Consider the following 21588-nt stretch of genomic DNA (forward strand, 5'->3'; position numbering starts at 1 on the left):
GCAATATCAAAAAATATAGACTCCAAAACTTAGACCCCATGCTGTTTAATGCCAGGCTCTTCCTTCCCCGCTAAGTTCCTCTATGGCCTTTCTCTCTCTCCTCCTGGCTCGCTGCACACACTCACTCACTTTATAGCAAGGTCTCGGTGAGATGTAGGATTCAGAGATCCGCCAGCCCAGCGCTCTCTGCTCCTTACTTAGAGACCCCCATTTTTAAAATGCCAAAGTACTTTCCAGTTTGAAGATCCAATCCAGAAATTCATCTCACACACACACACACACACACCCTAAGATGCAGTTCACATGCAGCCTTTTTTTTTTTTTTTTTTTCATGACTCTGGCATCTAAAAATAAAAAAATAATAATAATAAAAGAAAAGGCAAAGAATTTAGTTCCAGAAGCTGTGTTGAGAAATCTACACAACTTCATGTGCATCTCCAATCTGGTCATTGAAAGAGATCTGCGTAAGACGAGGCAGCCTGGATTGAGGACCCGGGATCTTCCCCTTTAACTTTCACCCCTCAGAATCCCCCAGTTCAGTGAGTGGTGTGCACCGCTTTTCGCCCTGCGCTCCGTAGGACTCAGTGATGGGGCTAATGATGCCAAAGGCTCGACCGGGGGGGGGGGGGGGGGGGCGTGGAGAAGGGAGGGAGGGAGCGAGGGAGGGAGCGAGGGAGGGAGCGAGAGGGAGGGAGAGAGGAAGGGAGGGAGGTGGAATTTCATTTCTTCCACTAAAGCGTTTGCGGAGACTTCAAGGTATAATCTATCCCAGATCCTTTCCCAGAGAGAAACTTGGCGATCACGTTTTCACATGATGCTCACGCTCAGGGCGCTTCAATTATCCCTCCCCACAAAGATAGGTGGCGCGTGTTTCAGGGTCTCTCCTACAGAAAAGAAAAAGAAAAAATTGTCATTAGAAGAGGCGTAACACGTCAGTCCGTCCCCAGGTTTGTGTTTCCTGGAGTGGCTAAGCGAGATCAGTGCTAACCTGCTCCGCAGGAATAACGGTCCTGCGCCCCGCACTCTGGGCGAGGCTCGCGCACTTCGCTCCGGGAGCCGTTCCTTCGCTTCCACCTTTTTTCTCCCCCACACTTCGCGGCTTCTTCATGCTTTTTCTTCTCACCATTTCTGGCCAAAACTACAAACAAGACTTCGCAGGTAGGTTTTTTTTTTTTTTTAAACTTCTTCTTTTCCCTCTTTTTATTTCTTTTTGGTGCGATCACCGCCCACTCTCCCTTTCGTGATTTTTCTCCTTTTAAGTGGGGATGTGAGTCTGAACTGAGGAGTGTCTGTGGGCAGGAATTTCAGGTGGGTTTAGCTCTTTTATGGCAAAAGCTTCTCCCAAGAGTGACTTCTCCGATGTCTCTCTCGCTCCTGCTCCCTCCGCTCCCTTTTCTCTTACTCCCCTCTCCCCAAATAATTTGCCCTGTACCTGTCCAGTCAGGTAACCAAAGGTGCCTTTCGCCACCCGAGCTAGGAAAAGTTTTATTGAGAACTATACGGTTGGAATAAAAACTCTTCAAGGGGAGAGATTCTGTTCCATTTTCGCACCTAGTTCCAAGCCATTGTATTCAGCAATTAAAACTTGGCAAATACCTGTTAATAATTACAAAACTTGATGGATACAAACCTACTAAATTCTGGGGGGGGGGGGGGGGGGAGGCCAGGTCTTTCTCTTAGATATGGGAGTCCATTCTCCTCTCCCACCGGAGAAGGCTGTTTTCTAAGCAGAAAGTGTCTCTGTTTTCTGTCTGCTTAGCGAGTTTCATTTCTTTATTTCATTCTTTGTGTGTGTGTGTATGTGAAGTAACACCTCACTTCTGTGATGATAAATAAAGAAGTGAAAGTCCTCATGGAACTTGAGTCGTTTACCAGAGGGGGGGGGGGACGGTCACTACAGCTGGGATGAAAACTGCTGTCAGGATATCAGGGTTTTAAATGAAAGATAACTTTTGAAATTGTATTTTAAATGGCATAGTAGTATAGATGGATTTAGTAGGAGCACACACACACACACACACACAGACACACACACACACTTATCCCATTCCATACTTTGGCACTGAAAAGTCGAGAGAGAGGTAGCAGGAGTTTCCCAGGAACACTGGTGAGCCTCACTGGCATGAATGTGTTTCTCTCCCACCTACTTATACATATATTTTTTTACATGCTCCCCCTATAATGATGAAAGCAATCACTAACTCCAGAGTTAGAAAGAGCAGGCAAAGATAAAGTTTACAGCACAAATGCCCTGTGTCTCCCTCACACACACATGCTCATAAAACTAGCAGCTTACTTTATTAAACATGTATTTATAAGCAATCGTGTGTAAGTCTCAGCAGGAATACAGACAGGCCAGCTGTTTCATCCCAGACACTTGTGTGACCATTTCTGTATTTCAGGATTTTTTCCCCCCCCCAACAATTTCAAATCAAGAGGAGAGCCAAGAAATGACAAAAATGTGTCAAACTTAAATTAAAACTCTCCCACTATGCCTAGGTTAAATTCAAGGTGCTTTCTAAATAACTCACTTCCCCTTCTCTCCGCTTCCCCCCCCCCACCCCCACCCCCACCCCTCTCAGCAAACGTGTGGAAACTGATACTCACTTTCCAGGTTTTCCGCAAAGCTTCCAGCGCGGAGACAATAGGTGCGGGGCGTGGGGACTGAGTGTGCTCGGCGGAGAAGGGGTTAATGGCCCTGTGTTACAGTTTGCATCTGTTACATCTTTTATAGCCCCCTGTTTAAACTAATCCTCGAGGCACAGCATCTTCCCAACCCCACGGAGTTTCGGGATTCTCCTCTCCTGCCTGCCTCCGAGGTTCCCCTTCTCCAAGTTTTGACAGTTTCAGCTGAAAAAATGCAGCGCCTCTCTCGATTTTTAGGTACAAAAGTTTCGAAGCCAGAAAGGATACGATCATTTAGTAGAGCTTAAAAGTATTGCCGTAGCGGTTGGACTTTCTCTTTCCTTTCTTGAGGGGGAAAAAAAAAACAAAAAAAAAAAACAAAAAAAAAAAATTTTTTTTCTACTGGAACTATTCAAGGGAACCAGTGTGGGGGAGCATGTGTGTGAGTGAGGTGGGGGGAAATACTTAAGTAAATATTGTCAAAGTGGCGGAGGTGGTGGGGGGGGGAGGGACAGTGTCCAAAGAGGCTTATAATTATATTTCTTATTCTGGCGTGAAACGGGAAATCTTAATTTGGGGGCGGGGGGGTGGAGGGAGGAAGAGACGGCGGCTCGATCGGCTCCGGGAGGGGAGGGGAGGGGTCGCGGGGCGAGGGGGCTTTCCTATAATTACTATTATCAATTTGCCCGAGTGTGCTTCCTCCGGGGGCTGTTTCGCGTTGTTTTTGTTTGTTTGTTTGTTTGTTGTTTCCTCTGGGGAATGGGGCGGTGGGTGAGGCGAGGTGGGAGCGAAGGGAAGCGCCGGCTCGCCCCAAGTTGCCGAGGCTGGCGGCGGACTTTTCGGAGGACGGGGTCCGCCCGCCCGAGTCAGGCGGCCGCGCTCGGCAGCGTGTGCATTCCCTCATACGGTCAGGAGTTATGACTCACGGTGAAGATGTAATTCTTGTCTCTGATCCCCTCGCGGGTGCGACACAGCAAACAGTAACAAACACAAAGCGCCTTGGGGCCGAGGCCGGGGCGGGGGGCGGGGAGGGGGCGCCGAAGTTTCGCTTTGGCGGCGGGGGGCGCGGATGGGTGCTCGCCGGGGCCCTGGCCCGGCTCCCCGGGGCGGCCCGCGCGCGTCTCAATGGGCGCGGGCGATGCCCACATTGTCGCTGTGTTTGGTTGCTAGATCGAGCCTGCGTGCTGCCGGAGCAGGGCGCCGAGTCCATGCGAACTGCCATCTGATCCGCTCTTATCAATGAAGCAGCCGATCATGGCGGATGGCCCCCGGTGCAAGAGGCGCAAACAAGCCAATCCCAGGAGGAAAAACGGTAAGAACCGGCCCGAACCAAACTTTTCCGGGCCACTCCGCGGCTCGAGACCCGGGGAGAAGGGGGGAAAGGGGAAAGGAACCGGGGCGGCGGCGCCGGCGGCGCCCGGGGCTCGCGGGCGAGCCTCCCTCCGCGGCCGGCGCCCGAGCCCCGCGCGCGCGGCGGCTGGACCGGGGGGAGTTGGGGAAGTGCGGGGCAAAGTGAGCGCCGGGGTCCGGACGGGGCCCCGCGCCCCCGGCCCGCCGCCCCCCGCGCCCGCGCCCCCGCCCTCCCTCCACCTCCGCCGCCCGCCCCGCGAGCTCCTGGCCCGCCGGGTCCCCGGCCGCGCCGCGCGAGCGTCCGGCTGGGGCAGGGCGGGGGCCGGGGGGCCGGGGCGTGCAGGACCCCGGGGCAGGGGCGGGGGTGGCACAGGGACGGCGCGGGAGAGAGAGGGGGCCCCGGGCTGTGCCTCTGCGAGGCGTAAAGTTTCTTCCCGGAGTCGCCGGCAGCCTCTCCTTACGCCAAGTAACGGTCCGCGGGCAGCGGGGCCCGGCTGGGCGCGCCCGGACCGCGGGGTGGGAGGGACTCGGCCGGCCCGGCGCGGGGTCCGGCGGGGTCCGGGCGGGCTGGGGGCGGGTGGCTCCTCTCCAGCGGGCTCCGGCCCCTCGCCGGGGGGCTGGCGAGTCGAAGGGCACAGGGAGACTTTTCTGGACAGTTTCTACGTGGTCAGGAGGAGCCCGCTATCCAGGCTGAGTCAGGAAGGAAGAAGATGGGGGTGCGAGGGGGAGACACAGGAGGTGGGAGACAGTTTAGTAGTCCTTCTTGGGGAGAAGCAGAGAAGGGAGAGGGCGAAAGAGTAGGGGGGAGAGAGAGAGGGGAGAGGGAGAGAGAGACCCCCTAGGCATTACCCCCAACAAAATCGTGGGAATAAAAGAGAAAAGTGATTGGCAAGAGCGCAGAAGGCGTCTGGGGGAGGGGAGAGAGCCGGGGACCGGAGAGGGTGCCGGGGGAGCTGACGGAGGATACTGAGTTTAAAAAGAAAAACCGGCCCCCCAAAACAAACAAGCGAACTAGCGCCAGCCGGACCGGGATAGGAAACTTCTCGCTGCCCTCGCTCTCCGCCGGCTCAGGCGGCGCGGGGCCGCGCTCACGCTCCGGAGCAGGACGCGGGGCCGCGGCGCCGGCCGGGCCTCCGGCCTCCCGCGAGCCCAGCCCGCGCCTCGCGGGGCCGCGGGGCCCACTCGGAGCAACTTTCCTCCCGCGGGGACCATTGTGCGCGCGCCCGCCCGCCGGCCCGGGGTGCGCGGCGCGGAGGGGGCGGCGGGGCGCGGTGCGGGGCGCCGGGGGAAAAGCACAAAGACAGAGAATTGCGATGAGAGACGAACGGTGCTTCTCCCCGTCTCCCCCGGCCCCTCGGTCTCTGTGTCTCTCTGGGTTTGGGGTGTGTGTCTGTGTGCGTGTGTCCTTTGCTTGTGGTGGTGGAGGTGTGGGCCATACGGGGGAGTGATAGAGGAATTTTAGTCAGAAACTGTTCGTTATGTTATCCTGCCTTTTCCCTTTGTGCTGCCTTTGATCTGTTTGCTTGGCTTAGTATTACAAAAAACAAGTACAATAATATATTCCGAGCTGCTTCCCCAAGATCCAGTTCAGGCTGCCTCTTTTTAAGTCTCTCTCTCTGTCTCTCTCTCCCTCTCCCCCTCTCCCTCCCTCCCTCCCTCTCTCTCTCAATTTAATTTTTTCTTCACTCTAGTGTCTGGCATTATTTAAGGTGGTCCTTACACAGGAGACCTCCCCTTCCCCATCACTGGGTAATTTAGTAGAGACTAAAATTACACCTAGTGTCCCCTCTTTCCTCTCCTGTGTTCCCTCCTTCCTTTTATTAAATGTTGGTTATTGATTTTCTAAAATCAATGTCTGTTGTGGACCCCCCCCCCCCCCCCCAAGTATCTAAAGCCACGTTGCTGATCAACTGGATAACAAAAGCTTTGTGTCAAGGAGGCTTTTTTTTCCCCTTATGGTAAACAGTCATTTTTTGAGAGAAAAGAGAATGAGATTTGAAGCAAGGTTCCCAGAAGTGTTCTTTTGCAGAAGAGACTGTTTAAAATGTTTGTTTCTTCTTGCCTGCCTCCTCCCACCCCCTTCGGGATTTTGCCACCGTTGACCAGCCTGGCCCCAGCAGTGAGGTCAGGCCAGAGCCCAGGCCTGGGGAGAGCCAGGGCTCCGGGCGTCCCGGGCACGCTGGGCAGCAGGAGGGTGGTGGCCCTCGGAGGGGAGGCCTGCTGGGGGCTTCACAGGTGGACCGCGCCAGGGAGGGGCTCAGCCCCGGGCACCGCTGCCGCGGGTCCTCTGCCCAGCCCCTAACTTGGGAAAAGCCTCACACTCTGAAATGGAAAGTTGAATTGCGCATTTTAAGGCGTTTAGCCCAGTCTCTGCACACTTCACAGCGAGCCTGTCTGTCCATCTCTTAGAGCTTCTCGAACTTTGACTGTTACCTGTCTCTTTCCCAAATAATCTGTGGGAAAACATGCTGTGGATTGGTTACGTGTACGTGTTTTTTCTTTGGGTTTAATCTGACTGGGCAGGGTCCTGGTTTTGAGAAGCAGGTAGAAGAGTGTCTCCCCCCCCCCTTTTTTTTTCCTTCATTTTCTTTCTCATCAAGCATGTATCCAATGCCTTTTCCTTTGGGAATTGCCAGGATTTATCTGAACTGAGTGGATTTTTCTTCTTTCCTGGATTCATGGAAAAGATGTCACTTTTGAGCTTGTGTCTTTGCCGATAACACTAAATATGATGATGCTTATCAAAATCATATAGAAATTCCTGGAGAGGAATAATGGCAGTACTAATCATAGAAGTAAAAGCTGCAAGGGGAAAAAGAAAAAAGATGGCCATCCAGAAACTGGAATGGCACTTTATATAATTTTAATGAAGTCAACAGTGTATATATAGACTGAGGCGACAGGGAGATAAAACGAGTAAAGCTGTGTGTGTGTGTGTGTGTGTGTGTGTGTGTGTGTGCGTGTGTGTGTGTGTGAGTGAGTGTGAGAAAGGCCGGTCGAGGAACGTGCGTTAGATGGAACACGAGGTTGTATACGATTATTAAAAAGCAAAGGGGAAGGGAGGCAGCTCAAGGAAAATAAATTTGCAAAGAGAGAAACAAGAAACTAACATCTAGCCTTTCCTGTTCTCAGGCTAGAAAGATGCCTGGCAGAGACAGTGCCAGGGCCAAGTTAATCCATAGTGGACGGTCTCCTTTGCCCCACATAGAAGAGATGAAATCTCTTCCCAGAAAATAAGATGTGCAGGAAGAAAGGGGGAGAGGGGTGAGGGGAAAGGAGGCAAAAAGCAAGTTGCCGCACACAAGAATGTGTGTCGGTTTCAAGAAAGTTCAGTCAGATGATCTTCAGTCGCCTGACTCACTTTGTAACACTTTCACTGAAGCTGGAGAGGAGGGGAAAACCCACCCCCCCCTTCAATTCCCCTGATTATACCCCACTATCTCCACACAGCCTTGGAGTCAGAAATGAGCCCTGGGAGCCGGAGATGCCCGGCTGCTGCTGCCAGTGGCACAGCCCGGTTGTAACTTGCAAAGTTTGTTGCTTTAGCCCCTGACGCGGGCATCGGCTCCTGGGGATGCCCGGGCTTCCCTCCTGCCTCCTGCTCCCTCCTGCCTCCTGCGGAGCCTGGGAAGACGGGCCTGCCTCCCCTACCCACCGCCTTCCAGCAACAGCCTCTGAAAAACTGCACTTTGCAGCACATGCACAGTGTAACAAAAATCAGATCAAGGAACTGCTTGTTTCAGAAAAGGGAGTGAAGTTGTCTTTTACAGGAAAGCTGAATTCGGAGTGGAGGGAACAGGGACATGGAAGGAAGAAAAGTTAAATGGAATTGTTCTTTAAAGTTTCAGCTAAAGGTTTGGGGGATTGGATGGGGACTGGGAGAGATTTTTACAAAAGCCTTTGGTCTCTGGCTCTCAGTGGTAAAGAAAAGGGCTAAAGATGGATGTTTTCAGGGCTTTGGATTCTAGAGGAAAAACAATCAGATGAGCAGAAATGACTGTCCTTGTTTAAGATAAGTCCTCACTTTTGACCACTTCCTTAAAGGGTGTTGAGGTGCTAGTGGTGATGCTCAGGGGCAATGGAAGGCACAGAAGTTGCTCCGGTTTCAGGGGTGCTTACATGAAAAGAGATGCAGGCAGGCCCTCCTTCAGGATGTGGCTCCTGTCTGAGAGGTGAAGTTGGGATGGGGCAGCCTCCCGTCAGAGCCTCCCGGTGCTCACGGAGGCAGGGGAGCTTCCTCCGGATCACAGCCGCTTCAGGCTTGGGTTGTCTTTGCAAGTGTGAAAATCTTTTGCCACCAGCTTTCTTCATAAAGTTGATGAGCTGCTTAGGAAGCCCTGTGTGGCACTCAGAGCGCTCAGAGGCAGTTTGTGTGGCAGGTACCCACCAGTTCTAAGGGTGCTCCAAAGATATCCATCTCCATCCTTTTATCTCTCTGGAGACCTTCTGCAAGTTTTGTCACGCTGCACACACACACACACACGCACACACACACGCACACGGGGCTGGGGGCTGTGTATCTAGACGGATCTATTTGTTTTATTTGGGTTTGGAAAAACTAAGTGAGTTGGGGTAGAAACATGACTTCCTTCATAGCAGAGCCACTCGCCTGCTTGGCGTCCATGGCGTGACGCTCCACCAGGGGTAAGGGTCGGCTGAGGATTTTAAACTTTGCATTGTTTCTGTTGCCAAATAAAAATAAACCCACGTCTTTAAGCCGTTCATTTACAGATACGAATAAAGCCAAGATGAAAAGTTCCCCACTAAGCTGCTGTGTCATATGTTTCAGATGCTTCCTTTCTTGCTTGCTTAATTTGCTCAAAGTAAAGGAAATTCCAAGAGGTTATCAAAGACCCTAATACTGTATTAAGAATATTTCCTGGGAAAAATGTGTGTGCCCTGAAGGTAGGAAAGGAGGGTGTTGCTAGCTCCCTGGCAGAGCCGCGTTTATTCCAAGATGCGGGAGATTCTTTTCCTCACAACAGTTTTTGTCATCTGCATTCTCCCAAGGCTTCTAAGGTGCATTCTCCTCTGTGTGAAAGGGAACTCTTTGTCCATTTGCTCCCCAGCACCGTGGCTTCCCAAGGTAGACACTGTTTTGTGCCTGTCACAGAGAGAGGGGGTGCAGGTTTGCAATGCTCACAGACAATTGATGGTCTGCCCTAATGTGTTTCATTTACATGTTTATAACGTCAATGGTGCCGGGGTGTCCACTGTACCATTCATTCCCGCATTCCCACAAGGGGGCAATTGTCTGAATGGCCAAGTCAGACACCTTTTTGATTGCTCTTTGGTTGTCTTTTTAGAGCAAAGAGATAAAGGAGGAAAATCTGTGATGCAGAAACACTAGTTGAAAATATACAGAATTAAATGTCATCACAAAAGCAGATGTTAACATAAGCCCAAATATGTTTTTTAGCCAAGATGTGAAGGTTGAAAAAAATAATTCAGAGCAGAGGGAAGGATGATTTAAAAACCAATAAATATAGCTCTACTCCCCCCTCCCTATTTATTTTCTTTCTTTAGCAATCAGAAGATGAAATGTGATTTTCCTTTTCATTTTTAAGCCTTGAAACATCTAGGCACCTCCTCATTATTTGTGTGTTTCCTGTGATTTGTGAATTTGGTATATATTTACATAGCTCTGTTTATGCCAATAGCATCAGCTTACCACTTGGAAAATCTATTGAATGACTATTTGGGCTGTGGGGAGTGTAAACTTTTAAAAAGTAAGAGCCAAGTATTTCTTCATCAAGCTTTTTTTTTTTTTTTTTTTTTAAGGAAAGCAATAATAATCAGTAGACTCCATGGAAGTCTTTGCCTTAATAGCTATGTGCCAAATACTTTTATCTTGGGTGACAGTTGTGTCAGAGTGAAAGCTCTCAGGAAAAGTGTAACTAGTAGTTACAAAGTAAATAAAGAATTTTGTTTTAAGGTGTTCGGTACTGTTTTTATACTGTGTGTGTGTGTGTTGTCTTGTATTTCCTCTGAGGGAGGTGAGAAGAAAAAAAGCCATCCATGCCTGTGCTTTCTGGCTTCCCTCTTCAATCAGTTCTCCGTTCCATATTATGCATGTATGTAGTACATATGAATACACCTGCTTTGGGGAAAAAAAAAAAAAAAAAGATTTCACAGTTCAGATGGTGCCTTGCTGGTTCCTTTAGGAAATACAGTTATTAGAAGTTGGTCTGATTTCGCGTGTGGTCCATAAAGAGAGAAACTACTAACTCTTGTGTCATCTGGTGGGAGGCAGCCAGGAGGGGTAAAACTTGTATAATTTCTTAGTAAATTAGGGAGAGAACAGTGGCCGGTGTGTGCAAAGATTCCTGCCTCTCCGGGAAGACGCGCACGGTAGCTGCCCCGCTAGCTGAACCCCTGACACGGCGGTCCTTTGAATGCCTTAGGTATGATTTCACTTTCGCTCACATCAATGCTGACCTGAATGCCTTTCATATCTGATCCGCCGCGTCTCTCCCAGTAAACATCCCCTGAGGGCAGAACAAAGAAAGGAGCTCTTCTTCCTCTTAATCACAATTCAGCCCTTTCACCGCCGGCAGGCTCCATTTGCATTCTGCCACAGAAAGCCAAGATGAAAAGAAAGAGAGAGAGAGAGGGAGAGAGAGAGGGAGAGAGGCGCAGGATAGTGGCTGAGTAAAATAACTTAGGTGTTTGTGGCTGTTTGTTGGGCTTTCCCTAGTTACCAGCCTTATATAGTTGATGCTCAACCAGGCCCTGTCCCTCCTGACAGGCATATAGTGTTACAAGATGGCATGTCTGTACTATTCATGGCCACCCGCTCAACACTTGAGGCAGAAAGTGTCAGGGAGGGATCAGGTTCTGCCCCAGAAGCCCGTTAGATGGGGAATAGGTGTGCGGGCTTCCCACTCCTGAGTGCTGCCTACTGTTTGGCTCCGCTCGGATTGTTTACCACCGGGCGGGAGGTGAGGGCAGGGGGTGGGGGGTGGACACCGCTCAGGGGAAGGGATGGAGGCTCCCCAGGCCCTGGTCTGGTTTCAGCAGTGGGTGTCTGGCCCAGAGAAAAAGGGAGACGTGCCTCAACACACTGATAAATCTTCAGGAAAACTGGAAAAGACTTTCCCATTTTTCCCCCTGACTTTTTATGATAATTCATATTTTCAAATGAAAGGGGAAAAAAGCCAAGAAAGAAACTCTCAAATGAGCCAAAAAGGAGGAAAAAAAATTCTCTGAAAAGAATTTTAGGGGGAAAAGTTGTTCTATTTTAAAAAGCTTTGAGGGCTGTAAAGTGCCACGTTTTTCACACCTTCTCCATACTTTTTTTTCAGATTTTTTTAGTATGTTTAACATTTGTGAGATGACAGCCTTTTCGTATCTCAAACTGGATGCTGCAAGATTTCTAGGGAGGGGTTGGTGGTATTCACGTTCTCTTGAGAGAGAAAGTTTATGCCTAAAGGGCTCCTTCTTACTGGGAACTGTTTAAACCCTCGCAGGCGGACCTGTCAGGTTTTACTGTGTTATTTGCCTCCATTTTCAACATGCAGAAGTAACATGCAGTTAATGGCATTGGAATGAGACCACAGCAAGAGCAGAAACCTCTCGTGACAACTTTTCAGCTACATTATCTTGCTCTTAAACTGTCTTGTCTTTTTTTCCCCTCTTTCTGAAACCGCGTTTAAGATACCAACAGTTTTTCTTCAACAATTAGATTAAGCATGCAACACACACACACACACACACACACACACACACACAACTTTGGGAGGGCAATGGCTTCAAACAGTAGAGTGAAGGATTGGAAACGTGGCTTTTTGGATAACCATTGTGGCAGATTTCACTTGTAAGAGCAGAACTAGCAGAGGCAGATATTAGAAGTTGTATAGAGCATGTGATACAGATTCCTGATTTATTTTTTTATTTTTCCCAGAAGATTTACAGAATTTACCAAAAGAGATTATCCCCACACCTTCCACCCCTCCTATCCACCCCCCTGACCCAAGCAATGAAGGATTTAGGCAGATTTACTTCAGTAAACACCTTTGGACACTTGGGGGGAAAGTGGGAGTCTGTTTGCAAAAGGAGGCTTTTGTTAAGTGAGGTACCGGGATAATGCTTTACCAGGCAGCTGTGATATTAACCTACCCAGTAATGCGGGAACACTCTTTAACTCTTTGAGTGCCTGGCCCTTTGCGCCCAGCAGATAAAAATCCCAGCTCTCTAAAGACACTTAGAATTCTGGCTCTAACAGTTTATTATTCAGACAAGTCCTGTAGACATGAAAACTGTTCAAGCTTTTAAAACAATGTGGTTTAATTAGATGAGGTGGACTTACATTGCTCATAAGCCCTCCAAATGGTGGTTTATAATTGGCAAGGAAAAAAAAAAAAAAGAAAGGAATCAGGCAGCACATTAAAAATTCCAGGAAATATCTTTAGAAAAGCTATTTTCATTTCCAGCTTTTAAAATATTAGACCATGGTAGCTAGAGGGAATGAAGCAGCTGGGGCGTCTCTCCTTACTATAAAGGACACCAGAAGTTTGTGATGGAGAAAGGGTTTCAACTGGAGAAGCTGCAAGAGGCCGATTCGGACAGTGGCATTGTCACAGCCCTCACCCCTTTTCAAGGGGGAAGTGTTGCCTGTCTTCCAGAGCTTGGGAAGTCATGTGAACCTCAGAATCAGGGCCTCAGGCCGGCTCTTCCCAACTTGAGACTTTTCAAAGCAAGCAGAGAGGCGTTTCTAAGAGGAAGGAGTTAATAGTTATTTTTCGCTGGGCACAAGAATAACTTTACAGGTGTTGCATTTGGGCTCAAATAAGATTGCCTTATTTAGTTTCGAAAAGGAGTGTAGGTGTCAATGTTGGAGCAGCCACAAATGTGTGAGAAAGTAAAGGGTATGAGACATGACAGAATTAAAGGTGTTTGCTATGTTGTTACACCGTGTGTCAGGCTGCAAGCTCCCTTTGTCACAGCCTCCTGGTGATTTGACAGCGCAGATCTACTTCCCTTCTAGGTGAGACAGCATTTTTTAACTGGAGTTATAAATATGGTGCATCCTTCGCGTGCACCCTGCCTCCCAGATCCATGAATCCTATTTGAAAGCATCTCGCCCTGAGACACAATGAACAAACGCTGTGTACAGGGGGCTGTGCGTGCGGGGGCCCGGGCCCCGCCAGCATCACAGTAGCTGGCATTGACTGTTGTTTGGCAAGAAGGTCCTCTGCCAAATCATCCAATAATTAAGTTTTATGTTATTTGTATGAACGACCAAGCATGCAGTATTCCTTTTCAAATCAAAGGGAGGCTTAAAATTACTTTTTGAACACTTTCAGACCATGGTCAGGTCACAGTTTGGGGGCTGAATTAAAATGATCTCATTCATGATCTAATTGAGGTTGGCAAAACCTTAGCAGTAGCAGGAGTACATAAATATAAATCAAAGACCAAAATTTAGCAAATCATATCATTTGCTAGAAATCTGCTCATGAATTATTCTCCGATTGCCAACCCAGAAGTTAAACTTTGTCTCCCCTCAGCAACAGTAACTGCGCATATTTTTTCAGGCTCCTGACAGGAAAGTTAGAGGAGCCGAAAAGAGAAAAGAGAAGGAAGGGGATCAGTTTCTCATCAGATATTGTGTGTTTGTGGCCCAAGAACTTAACGATGGCTACTAACGCCCCCGGTACATTACAGTGGATGCTGCAGGCTTGGTTAGAAATTAATACCGGCTTCTGAAAAAACAGACTTTGGAAGAGCAAGCAGCTGGGACACATAAGGGATGGAAGGGGAGCAAACATTTCAAGAAGGATCTCATTGGACTTTGCTTTCATTTTTCAATTGAATGTAATCATCATAATGATTCATGATTTAAAAAAATTTTTTTTTTTTTACAAATTTAGCTCAACTACTGAGCTGAGGGGACATTTGAAGCAGTCGTTAGAATTAAAAGACAATACAGAAATGTTAGTGTACGCATTTAAGTTACCTTTCTTTTTTTGAAAAATTAGTTCTATAAAATTAAAACTCCAGACCCTATAATCTGTGGGATTAAACGTTATGTTCTATTGTATGTAATCCATTTCTGGTTCTTCATTTTTCTTGATTGCTGTGTGTTATTTCAACTTAACCCCCCCCCCCCCCACACACACACACTACTTTAAAATGGAGACCTAATTCTGAACTTGAATGTTTTGAAGTTAGAATTTTAAATCCCACTTAAATGAATGTATTCTTTCAAGCCAACAATAAGTGCAGAACTGGTCAGTTTAGCTAACTTTATTTATCACAAGAGCAAATATGGGAAGGTGTGTTTTTGAATTACCATGATAAGGTGGAAACATTTTAAAATACTCTCAGGTAACAGAGGTAAATGACTGCATTATTTTGGGAACAGGTGATTGTCACTAATGATTTCCCATGACAAAAGGCAAACTTGTTCTACATAAAAATCTGTAATGGAATCCTCTAATAGTTACACTGCTGCTATGACAATATAGTGATGTTTGTTATTTATATACGGTTTCCTATTTCTTTTTATAATCAACTCTAAGAAAGAAAGGTACTCCTGACAAGGTGATAGACACTACCTCCAAAAATAAGTGATCAATATAGATCAACAGATGAAGATATCATGCTATTTATGAGATGAGATTTTTTTCCTCTCTCTTAAACAGATGAGTAAATTTCAAGGATTCTGTGCCCAAGTGATCTATAAATGTAGTAGATTGCTTTCACTGTTTCCTAGTTCAAATTGTGTTTATATTATCTTATATATCTAAGTTAACTGTAATCAAAGAAACTTTGCAATGTGCCTATTCTTGGAAGGACCTAAGTTTCTGTTTTAGACACAAAGCACATCAATGGAAGTGTTTCACATCATGAGATTTCTCAGTTTTAAGAGGTGAGGTTTATATATAAAGACCTCAGTAAGCTGTGTTTTCATAATAAATAGACCCACTAAGAGGGGGAAATCTCTAAGCAAAATGGTTGCACTCCAAAGGTTTTCTATCACCTTTGCTCTGCTGATTAGAATGTGAAAACTAAATTCAGGCCATATGCACACACACACAAACGCACCCTAGGACCCCAACTCTGCTACTTTTTCTCTTAAACTTTCACTACAATCATACAGCTTGTGAATGAAATACATTTCAACAAACATAGTAGAGGTGAAGAATTAATGTAGACTCCTGTTTCGTAGGATTTATTGTCGGGGAAAAAAGTGTTCCCTATGCCACATGACTCTTACAAAGCTTACTTACACCTATTAATCTACTCCTTAAGTGTATCATTTAGGATAAAGGACAAGTTTTATGCTTTGAAACCGTTTCCTCCTATTTTCCCTCAATATTACCAGCCTTAACACAGATGATGCCAAATCGATTGCAAATTATTATGGTTTTTCAAACAGCATTTGGGAGTCCTGAACAAAAGTGGTGTTTCAAGGTAGTGTTTACAGTATTTAAAAGAAAAAAAGGAGGGGAGAGGATTGAACTATACTGAACACTTAGACATGTGTGGAGTTTTATACTTGTGCAGATAAAGGGTGAGGGAGCCTTGCCCTGTGAAACCAAGACCACAAATGATATGTGTCAGTAGGTTCTTTGATAGGGCTTCTGGCCCCCGTGTTTTTCTGCTGTCAAACTGCTATGTTGAACAAACACCTCCTCTGGGACAAAGTGATAAATGCAGAGACAGGCTGGCTTCAACCAGTCTCCGCAGCCTCCTCAACCACACCCCCGCTCCCAGGCCCACCTCCCTCTCTCTCCAGCCACCTCCCCGGCCCGCTTTGCCCCCGTACCTGAATTTGACATTTATAGAGAGATGCCGGGGCTTTTCAAGGTGTCAGCGGTGAGCAATTATTGTTACTCCCCAGATCTTATGAATCAGTACTCTGAAACTGCAGGCAGAGCCCTTTTCCTGGCAGGCTTCATCTAGTCTTTTTTAAATGGAGCTGGACCGAGCTTCTCAACTTTTGCCAACTTGAACTTTTTCCACCTTTGCTTAATCATTTGAAAACCACTTGCTCTCCTCTTGTCTTTCCCCTAGTCACTGAAGTTTTATTTTCTAATGTTCAAGCCATCACGTTGTGCAACACAAAACAAAATTTTGCCTTAAAAAGTCCAAACACTGTTACCTCCTACTTTTCCCTTTCCTGCATTCTTTTAGGGCTAACACTTCAAATGTATAGCCAGCTGATTTTTTTTTACCCTTCTCGCTCAGAGCCATTATTCTCTGACTAAAACCTGTTTACTGGTGCCTTTGTGTGTGCTTTTTTTCCCCCTGACATTAAATGAATTTCCATCTCCTACTTCTGCAATCTCTAAGAAATAGATAAACCATTATATTTTTTTCCCGGCTCGTATTTTAAAGCGGTGATCCTGACAGCGGGACGATTATTGCACTTTATATTTTAGTGGATGTTTGCTGTTGCTAGTTACAGCAACACTTATCATAAGACAGCAAGAAAAGAGTAGTCCCTGGTAATTAAAGTAATGAAATATTCATTTACTCTACCTTTTCTGTAGTCTCACAAATTAGGCTGCTACATTTAATGCCTGCACTGCCTCTGTTTTTATTATAATGGCAGCTTTCGCATCTGCAATTAGGACTAATTCTGACAGTTACAATTTCTGAGGGATGGTAAACAGTGAACGAGATGTGCAGCAGAGGTATTACACGTGAAAAGCCCTTGTCTCTTTAACCTTGTTGTTTTTTTTTCTCGCAGAGGTTACCTTTTCCCGATGGTGCAAAATCGACTTGACATAACTGTTCATCAGTTTCAGGGTTTTCCCTGGAGGTATTTGCATCAAATCAGCCCAGTCAAGCTTCAAGTTGAAATTGGCAGGCCAGAAACTGACAGAGTAGAGACTGGAAAAGAGACAGCTAAACTGACAGTAACAGAGTGAAAGACGGGAGGGAGGGAGAGAGGTGGAGAGCGCGAGCTTTTCAACTTCAGTGGAAGGGAAATTTCAACTCCTTGTACACATTTCAGTAGCAGCGTATCCTGGGGAGCTTGAAAGGTGCGGAGGTTCAGAACACCTCCAGCTGATTCTGAAGGCTGGGGCTCAGCCACCCAGCCTGCCGGTGGGGGGGCAAGGGGGGGCCCTCGTTTAATCTGATTGGCTGCCTAAGAGGAGTGGGCACACTTAATTAAACAGGAGGAAAGTTCTGAGGCACCTCCTCAGCACGAATTAAAGCTTGAAAGCCAAATCTCATGATCAGTGTTATAGGAGGAAAATCAGGCGGTTTGGATTTTTTTTTTTTTTTTCTAGTTGTTAACTTGCAGGAAAGTTAACAATTCCTTCACTTTAACCAGGTGTGCTCTCGCTGGGTTCTCTTGTGGGGCAGATTCAATGTTCACAGAGACCAGAGCGCAGAAGACTGTAAAGTCAGAAGTTAGTGCATTTTGGTCCACAAAAACAAGTACTAGGAAAAAATTGTATTCAGAGAGGTACTGCTTTGAATAACAGAGGGTTACAAGTTCCCTTTGTCGAATAGCATCCTCCTATCCTGACAATTAAGAACAGTTATTCAATTGTTTTAAGGCCAAAAAACGTGGCAAAAAAATCTTAAAATAGCAATGACATTCAACTTTTATTTTACTATCGGGAACATCACTTTAAGAAAAATTCTGATTGCAAAACATTTATAATTGCTCTTACAGAGAAAACAAAGATGCACATCGCTGCTTTTGCCCAAGTACATTTTTTTGGTCTTTCGTGTCTATTTGTTTAACCAATTTTCTTTTTGTGTCATTCTTTCCCATCTTTTCTAACTTTAGAGGGGGAGGGTTCTGTTGTCGTTACCAGATGATTTAAAATCCTCACCATTTTCCAACTAGACCTGGGGGTCGAATAAGTCCTTGCTTTCAAACCGTCTTCAGGCTCTGTGTATGACAGGCATTGGCTGATCTGCTGATGCCCATTCGACAGGCACTGTTGAACTAAAGTGGTGTGACGGCACAGTTTTGTTAAGCTGTGAACAAAGGGCTGGAGATGCCTCCCTGGCATCGTCCATGTGCATATTGGCCTTGTCACAGTTTTGCTTGATTTAATGCTCTGTTTATTCCTAGATATTAAAACTTAAATTCCGAACAATATGTTTTCAAATACTACATACCAACTTAATTGTGAAAGCTTGAACTTTGAAGACCCTAGGGCTCGTGTGCTCCTCCAGTTTCTATGTAGCCAATGTTCAAAATGCAGCTTTGGAAATAAATAGATTGCCAGTAGCCTCTTAACTGTTATCCATTTAAGAATGAGATTCCCTTCTTAAAAAGTCTTATTAGGGTAAAAGATTTATTTTTCTTTGATCACTGGTTGAAAATCACTCTTTATTTCCAACAGTGGATTCTCCCATAAATTCCTAAGCAAAGTTACCTTGTGTGTACACAATCTGGGTAGACTTTTAAAAAGACATAGTTTTAAAAGACATATTATTTAAAAGATATTCAGTTATAAAATAAGCCATTTATAAATACCTGTAAGGGTAGGCACATTGCTACCTGCAAGGGGGGGAAAAATCAAAGGAGTTTATGTTAAAGTAAGCCTTATTTAAGAGACAGTAGAAGTATTAGTATTGAGGTTCAAAAATAAAATAATTGTTATAAGCATCCCTGTTCCACAGGCAACAGCTAGTTCTTGAAGTTTAGTACTAAATTTAGATCCCAGTGTCCGGCTGAATGTGTCTTGAGCTTTATCTATGCCGGGGGCGGGGGGGTGGTTCCCCCCTCTGCTTCTTTTTCTTTCCTTCAGGTTTGCTTCAAGTGTTTGCTAAGAGATTAGTTAGCAAGTTTATATTGAGGAGGTAGCCATGGGAAGCGGCTCTCCCCTCGAAGGAACGCACAGTGGGTCAGAGTGTGAAGATACTGGGAGCTAAGCCTGACTAAGGCCCAGGATCAGGTACTTTATTTTCTCTCAAAGACAAACCACTCACAGAAAGGTTTGTGGAATGACATCTCATCCCAGCAGGAGCACAGATGCTACCACTTTTAGAAACTTCCAAACAAGCATTATTGCTGGAACAACTTTATGAAAAACATTTCTTTAAATCTATTGCCAGAACATTCCCTTCTCATATGTAAAGAGGCTAGCTATAACTTGAGGTATTATTTTTACCTCCATTCATAAAACATCTTTCTTGAGAGCTGTAATGGGCAAGGTGAGGAAGGTGGCGAAGGGGAGAAAAATATTCAGCAGCATGGAAGTATTTTTGCTGCTCACCAGTGAGACTGCACTAAACATCTGAAATTGAATCTCTAGGGTAAAACACATTCACATTTTCACCTGCCCTAAGCATGCTTTCTTAGCAACAACAGTTTTACTAACTGAAATGAATTGCCTTTTTTTTTAAAGTAGTAGTTCTACTCAAAGTTCATTTATAGCAAATAATTCTCACAGCCAGAAAGGGTGACATGGCAAGATTAAGCTTTTATTGCTAGTGTTTGTATAACATGATACATGAAAAAGGCACACCTGATTACAAGACACTCTGTGTCCTATTCTCTGCAGTTTCATCGGAGGTTTATGTGTCCAATCCCATTGGTGTGAACTGGATTTAGACACACAAATCTCCAACCTGGCAAAGGAATAGACCTTTTAATATAATAATGGGGCAGATTCTTACTTAATATATTAAGTGAATTTTGGCACTAGTTTGGTGTTTCCTATAAGTACTTTGTTAGCATTTGTTTATAAAGGAGACAAGTAGAAGTTGATCCAGACGGTCTTCCTGCCCCAACCCCCAGCTCAGCATTATCTGCTCTGTCGCGCCAACTCTTAATATTCTATCTGTTAATTGCTCTAAATGAAGCCATATCTCAGCGATGTTTTATAACAAACACAGGACTAGGACCAACATGACTTCTCACTTTTTAATGAACTGTCCTAGCTCAGGATCTTCTAAGGAATAGAGTATAAAAAGAAGCAAAGTAGAGATGAAGCTATCTCATAAAGTTTCCTTTGAACATCCGCAGTTGTTTCCATGGCCTTTCCCCGTTTTGTTCCAGCTAGCAGAAATGGCCCAGCCCAGGGCTCATCCCAGTGAGCGCATTTCAGAACTAGTCATTGGATGATTGGAGGGAGGCTCCAGATCTATGAGACCAATGAAGTACATTAACTGAGACGTTTTGTACCATTGGGAGTGGGTGTGATGTGAGTATAGGGCATTCTTGAAGGGATTTCTAATTCCTGTGAGAATAGTAAGATCTTCTAGCCACCCATCAGCATCAGGTTTCAAAAGCAGATATTGATGGCTGTCTTTCCCCCGCATCCCATTCCAAGTCCAGTGAGGAGCAAGCTCTGCTTCATGTTAATAAGATCTTTGGGTTTATCTGCCATGGGTAGGGCTTTAATGATCAGAATCTGCAAGCCAGGAATATGAATGTGATCTCATTGTATCACACTGTAGAGATGAGATAGTCTAGAGCTACAGCACACCCGTGCATTGTGCCCGGGTGTCGGGAACGGGCCTTCCATTTCCAAAGCAGCAACTCTTTCTTTCCCATCCTTGTTTCCCTACCGCACTTGTATGCTTCTTGTGATACAGATCTGAGTGAGTTGTGCAAGCTTCAGACTTGCCAGCCCCCAGCTCCCAGGCCTAGCACAGAGCAATTCATAAACTTACCGTATTAGACTATCAGATTGAAACCAAGGATTTCTACTAGTGGTAGAATTGGAAAGCCCATTGTTTTGGTTATCATTTCATCAGCCCCAACTGATACTAGTATGCTCAAGGAAAACATACTTCAGTTACAGTTGATTTTCAGATTCCAAAATGGTGCTGCAAAGCCTGTGCATCTCTAATTATATTTTATGCTAGGCTGTGCAATACCAAAATATACGCCACAGCAATCAGTGAGTGAACAGTATCAATCAATTTGTAAACAGATGAAGTCACTCATTCCCAAACTGGTTTTCCAAAAACAATTACTAAATTACAATAGAAAAAAAATTGTACAGTTACTGTATTTGTGTGCTGTGTTACAATCAACATACCAGGGAAACAAAACAATTTAATGCAGAAAAATCATCATTCATCTACATTATAATTGCTTCTTTTTCACATCTACAGGGCGGTTAATTAAAATTGTGATTAAATGCGGTCGCGCTGCCTAAGATGTCTTGCCCAAAACAGGTGGTACAGAATTTAAAAGTAAAAAAAATGTAATTAGCATTGGAAATTGAGAAATTGCCTGTAAGAATCAGTGTTAATTTCAGTCAGTGATGAGGTAATTTATAAATGAATGCAGTGGAGGCTGTACAAATGCACAATTGCCTTCCTTGCCATTCTTAGCATTCTCAGCATGCAGGTGAAAATGTTTTCAAAATATTGAGGTAATTTGAAAATCAATCCATGCATTCTGTATCTTTTTTCTCCCGTTTGTACCAAATGCTGAACAAACGCTGCCATAGATGGCACGATCCATCAGTTTTTTATTTTCTAAAAGCAATGCTACACGTATTTTAGACCTAGATTAAGAAACGTAACAACAGAAATTGCAGACCTCAAATTGTTACAAGGGTCAAAATTGTACACCTGAAATTCTGACTAATGTGGATTTGCTTTGCTGCCCAACACAGCCATCAATAAAATAGAGACCTGGAGGGAAATCTTCTCAGGAACAGACATAAAGACTCT

At 45.6% G+C, this 21588-nt stretch overlaps 1 protein-coding gene and 1 long non-coding RNA gene across 6 annotated transcripts in view; one reads left to right on the plus strand and one right to left on the minus strand.

Annotated features, from left to right (window-relative positions):
• Positions 1–330: 330 nt before the first annotated feature.
• Positions 331–2908, minus strand: LOC308560001. Its single transcript, XR_013999238.1, has 3 exons — positions 2608–2908; positions 989–1138; positions 331–884 (listed from the first exon to the last, which is right to left on the minus strand). It is a non-coding gene; the product is annotated as an uncharacterized lncRNA (long non-coding RNA).
• ZEB2 (zinc finger E-box binding homeobox 2) overlaps positions 913–21588 on the plus strand; it is a 130508-nt gene continuing 109832 nt past the window's right edge. For 2 of the 5 annotated variants that reach the window (XM_081143435.1, XM_081143436.1), the window contains exons 1-2: positions 1081–1158; positions 3796–3937. In XM_081143435.1, coding sequence (XP_080999561.1) covers positions 3865–3937 — 73 coding nt within the window. In that variant the 5' untranslated portion in view covers positions 1081–1158; positions 3796–3864. Of the gene's footprint in view, positions 1159–2756; positions 2884–3795; positions 3938–21588 lie in introns of those variants that run through there. The other 3 variants (XM_081143432.1, XM_081143433.1, XM_081143434.1) reach the window with 3 other exon arrangements.

This window comes from Miniopterus schreibersii, assembly GCF_964146895.1.
Source record: "Miniopterus schreibersii genome assembly, chromosome: 7".
Classification (NCBI taxonomy): Eukaryota; Metazoa; Chordata; class Mammalia; order Chiroptera; family Miniopteridae; genus Miniopterus; species Miniopterus schreibersii.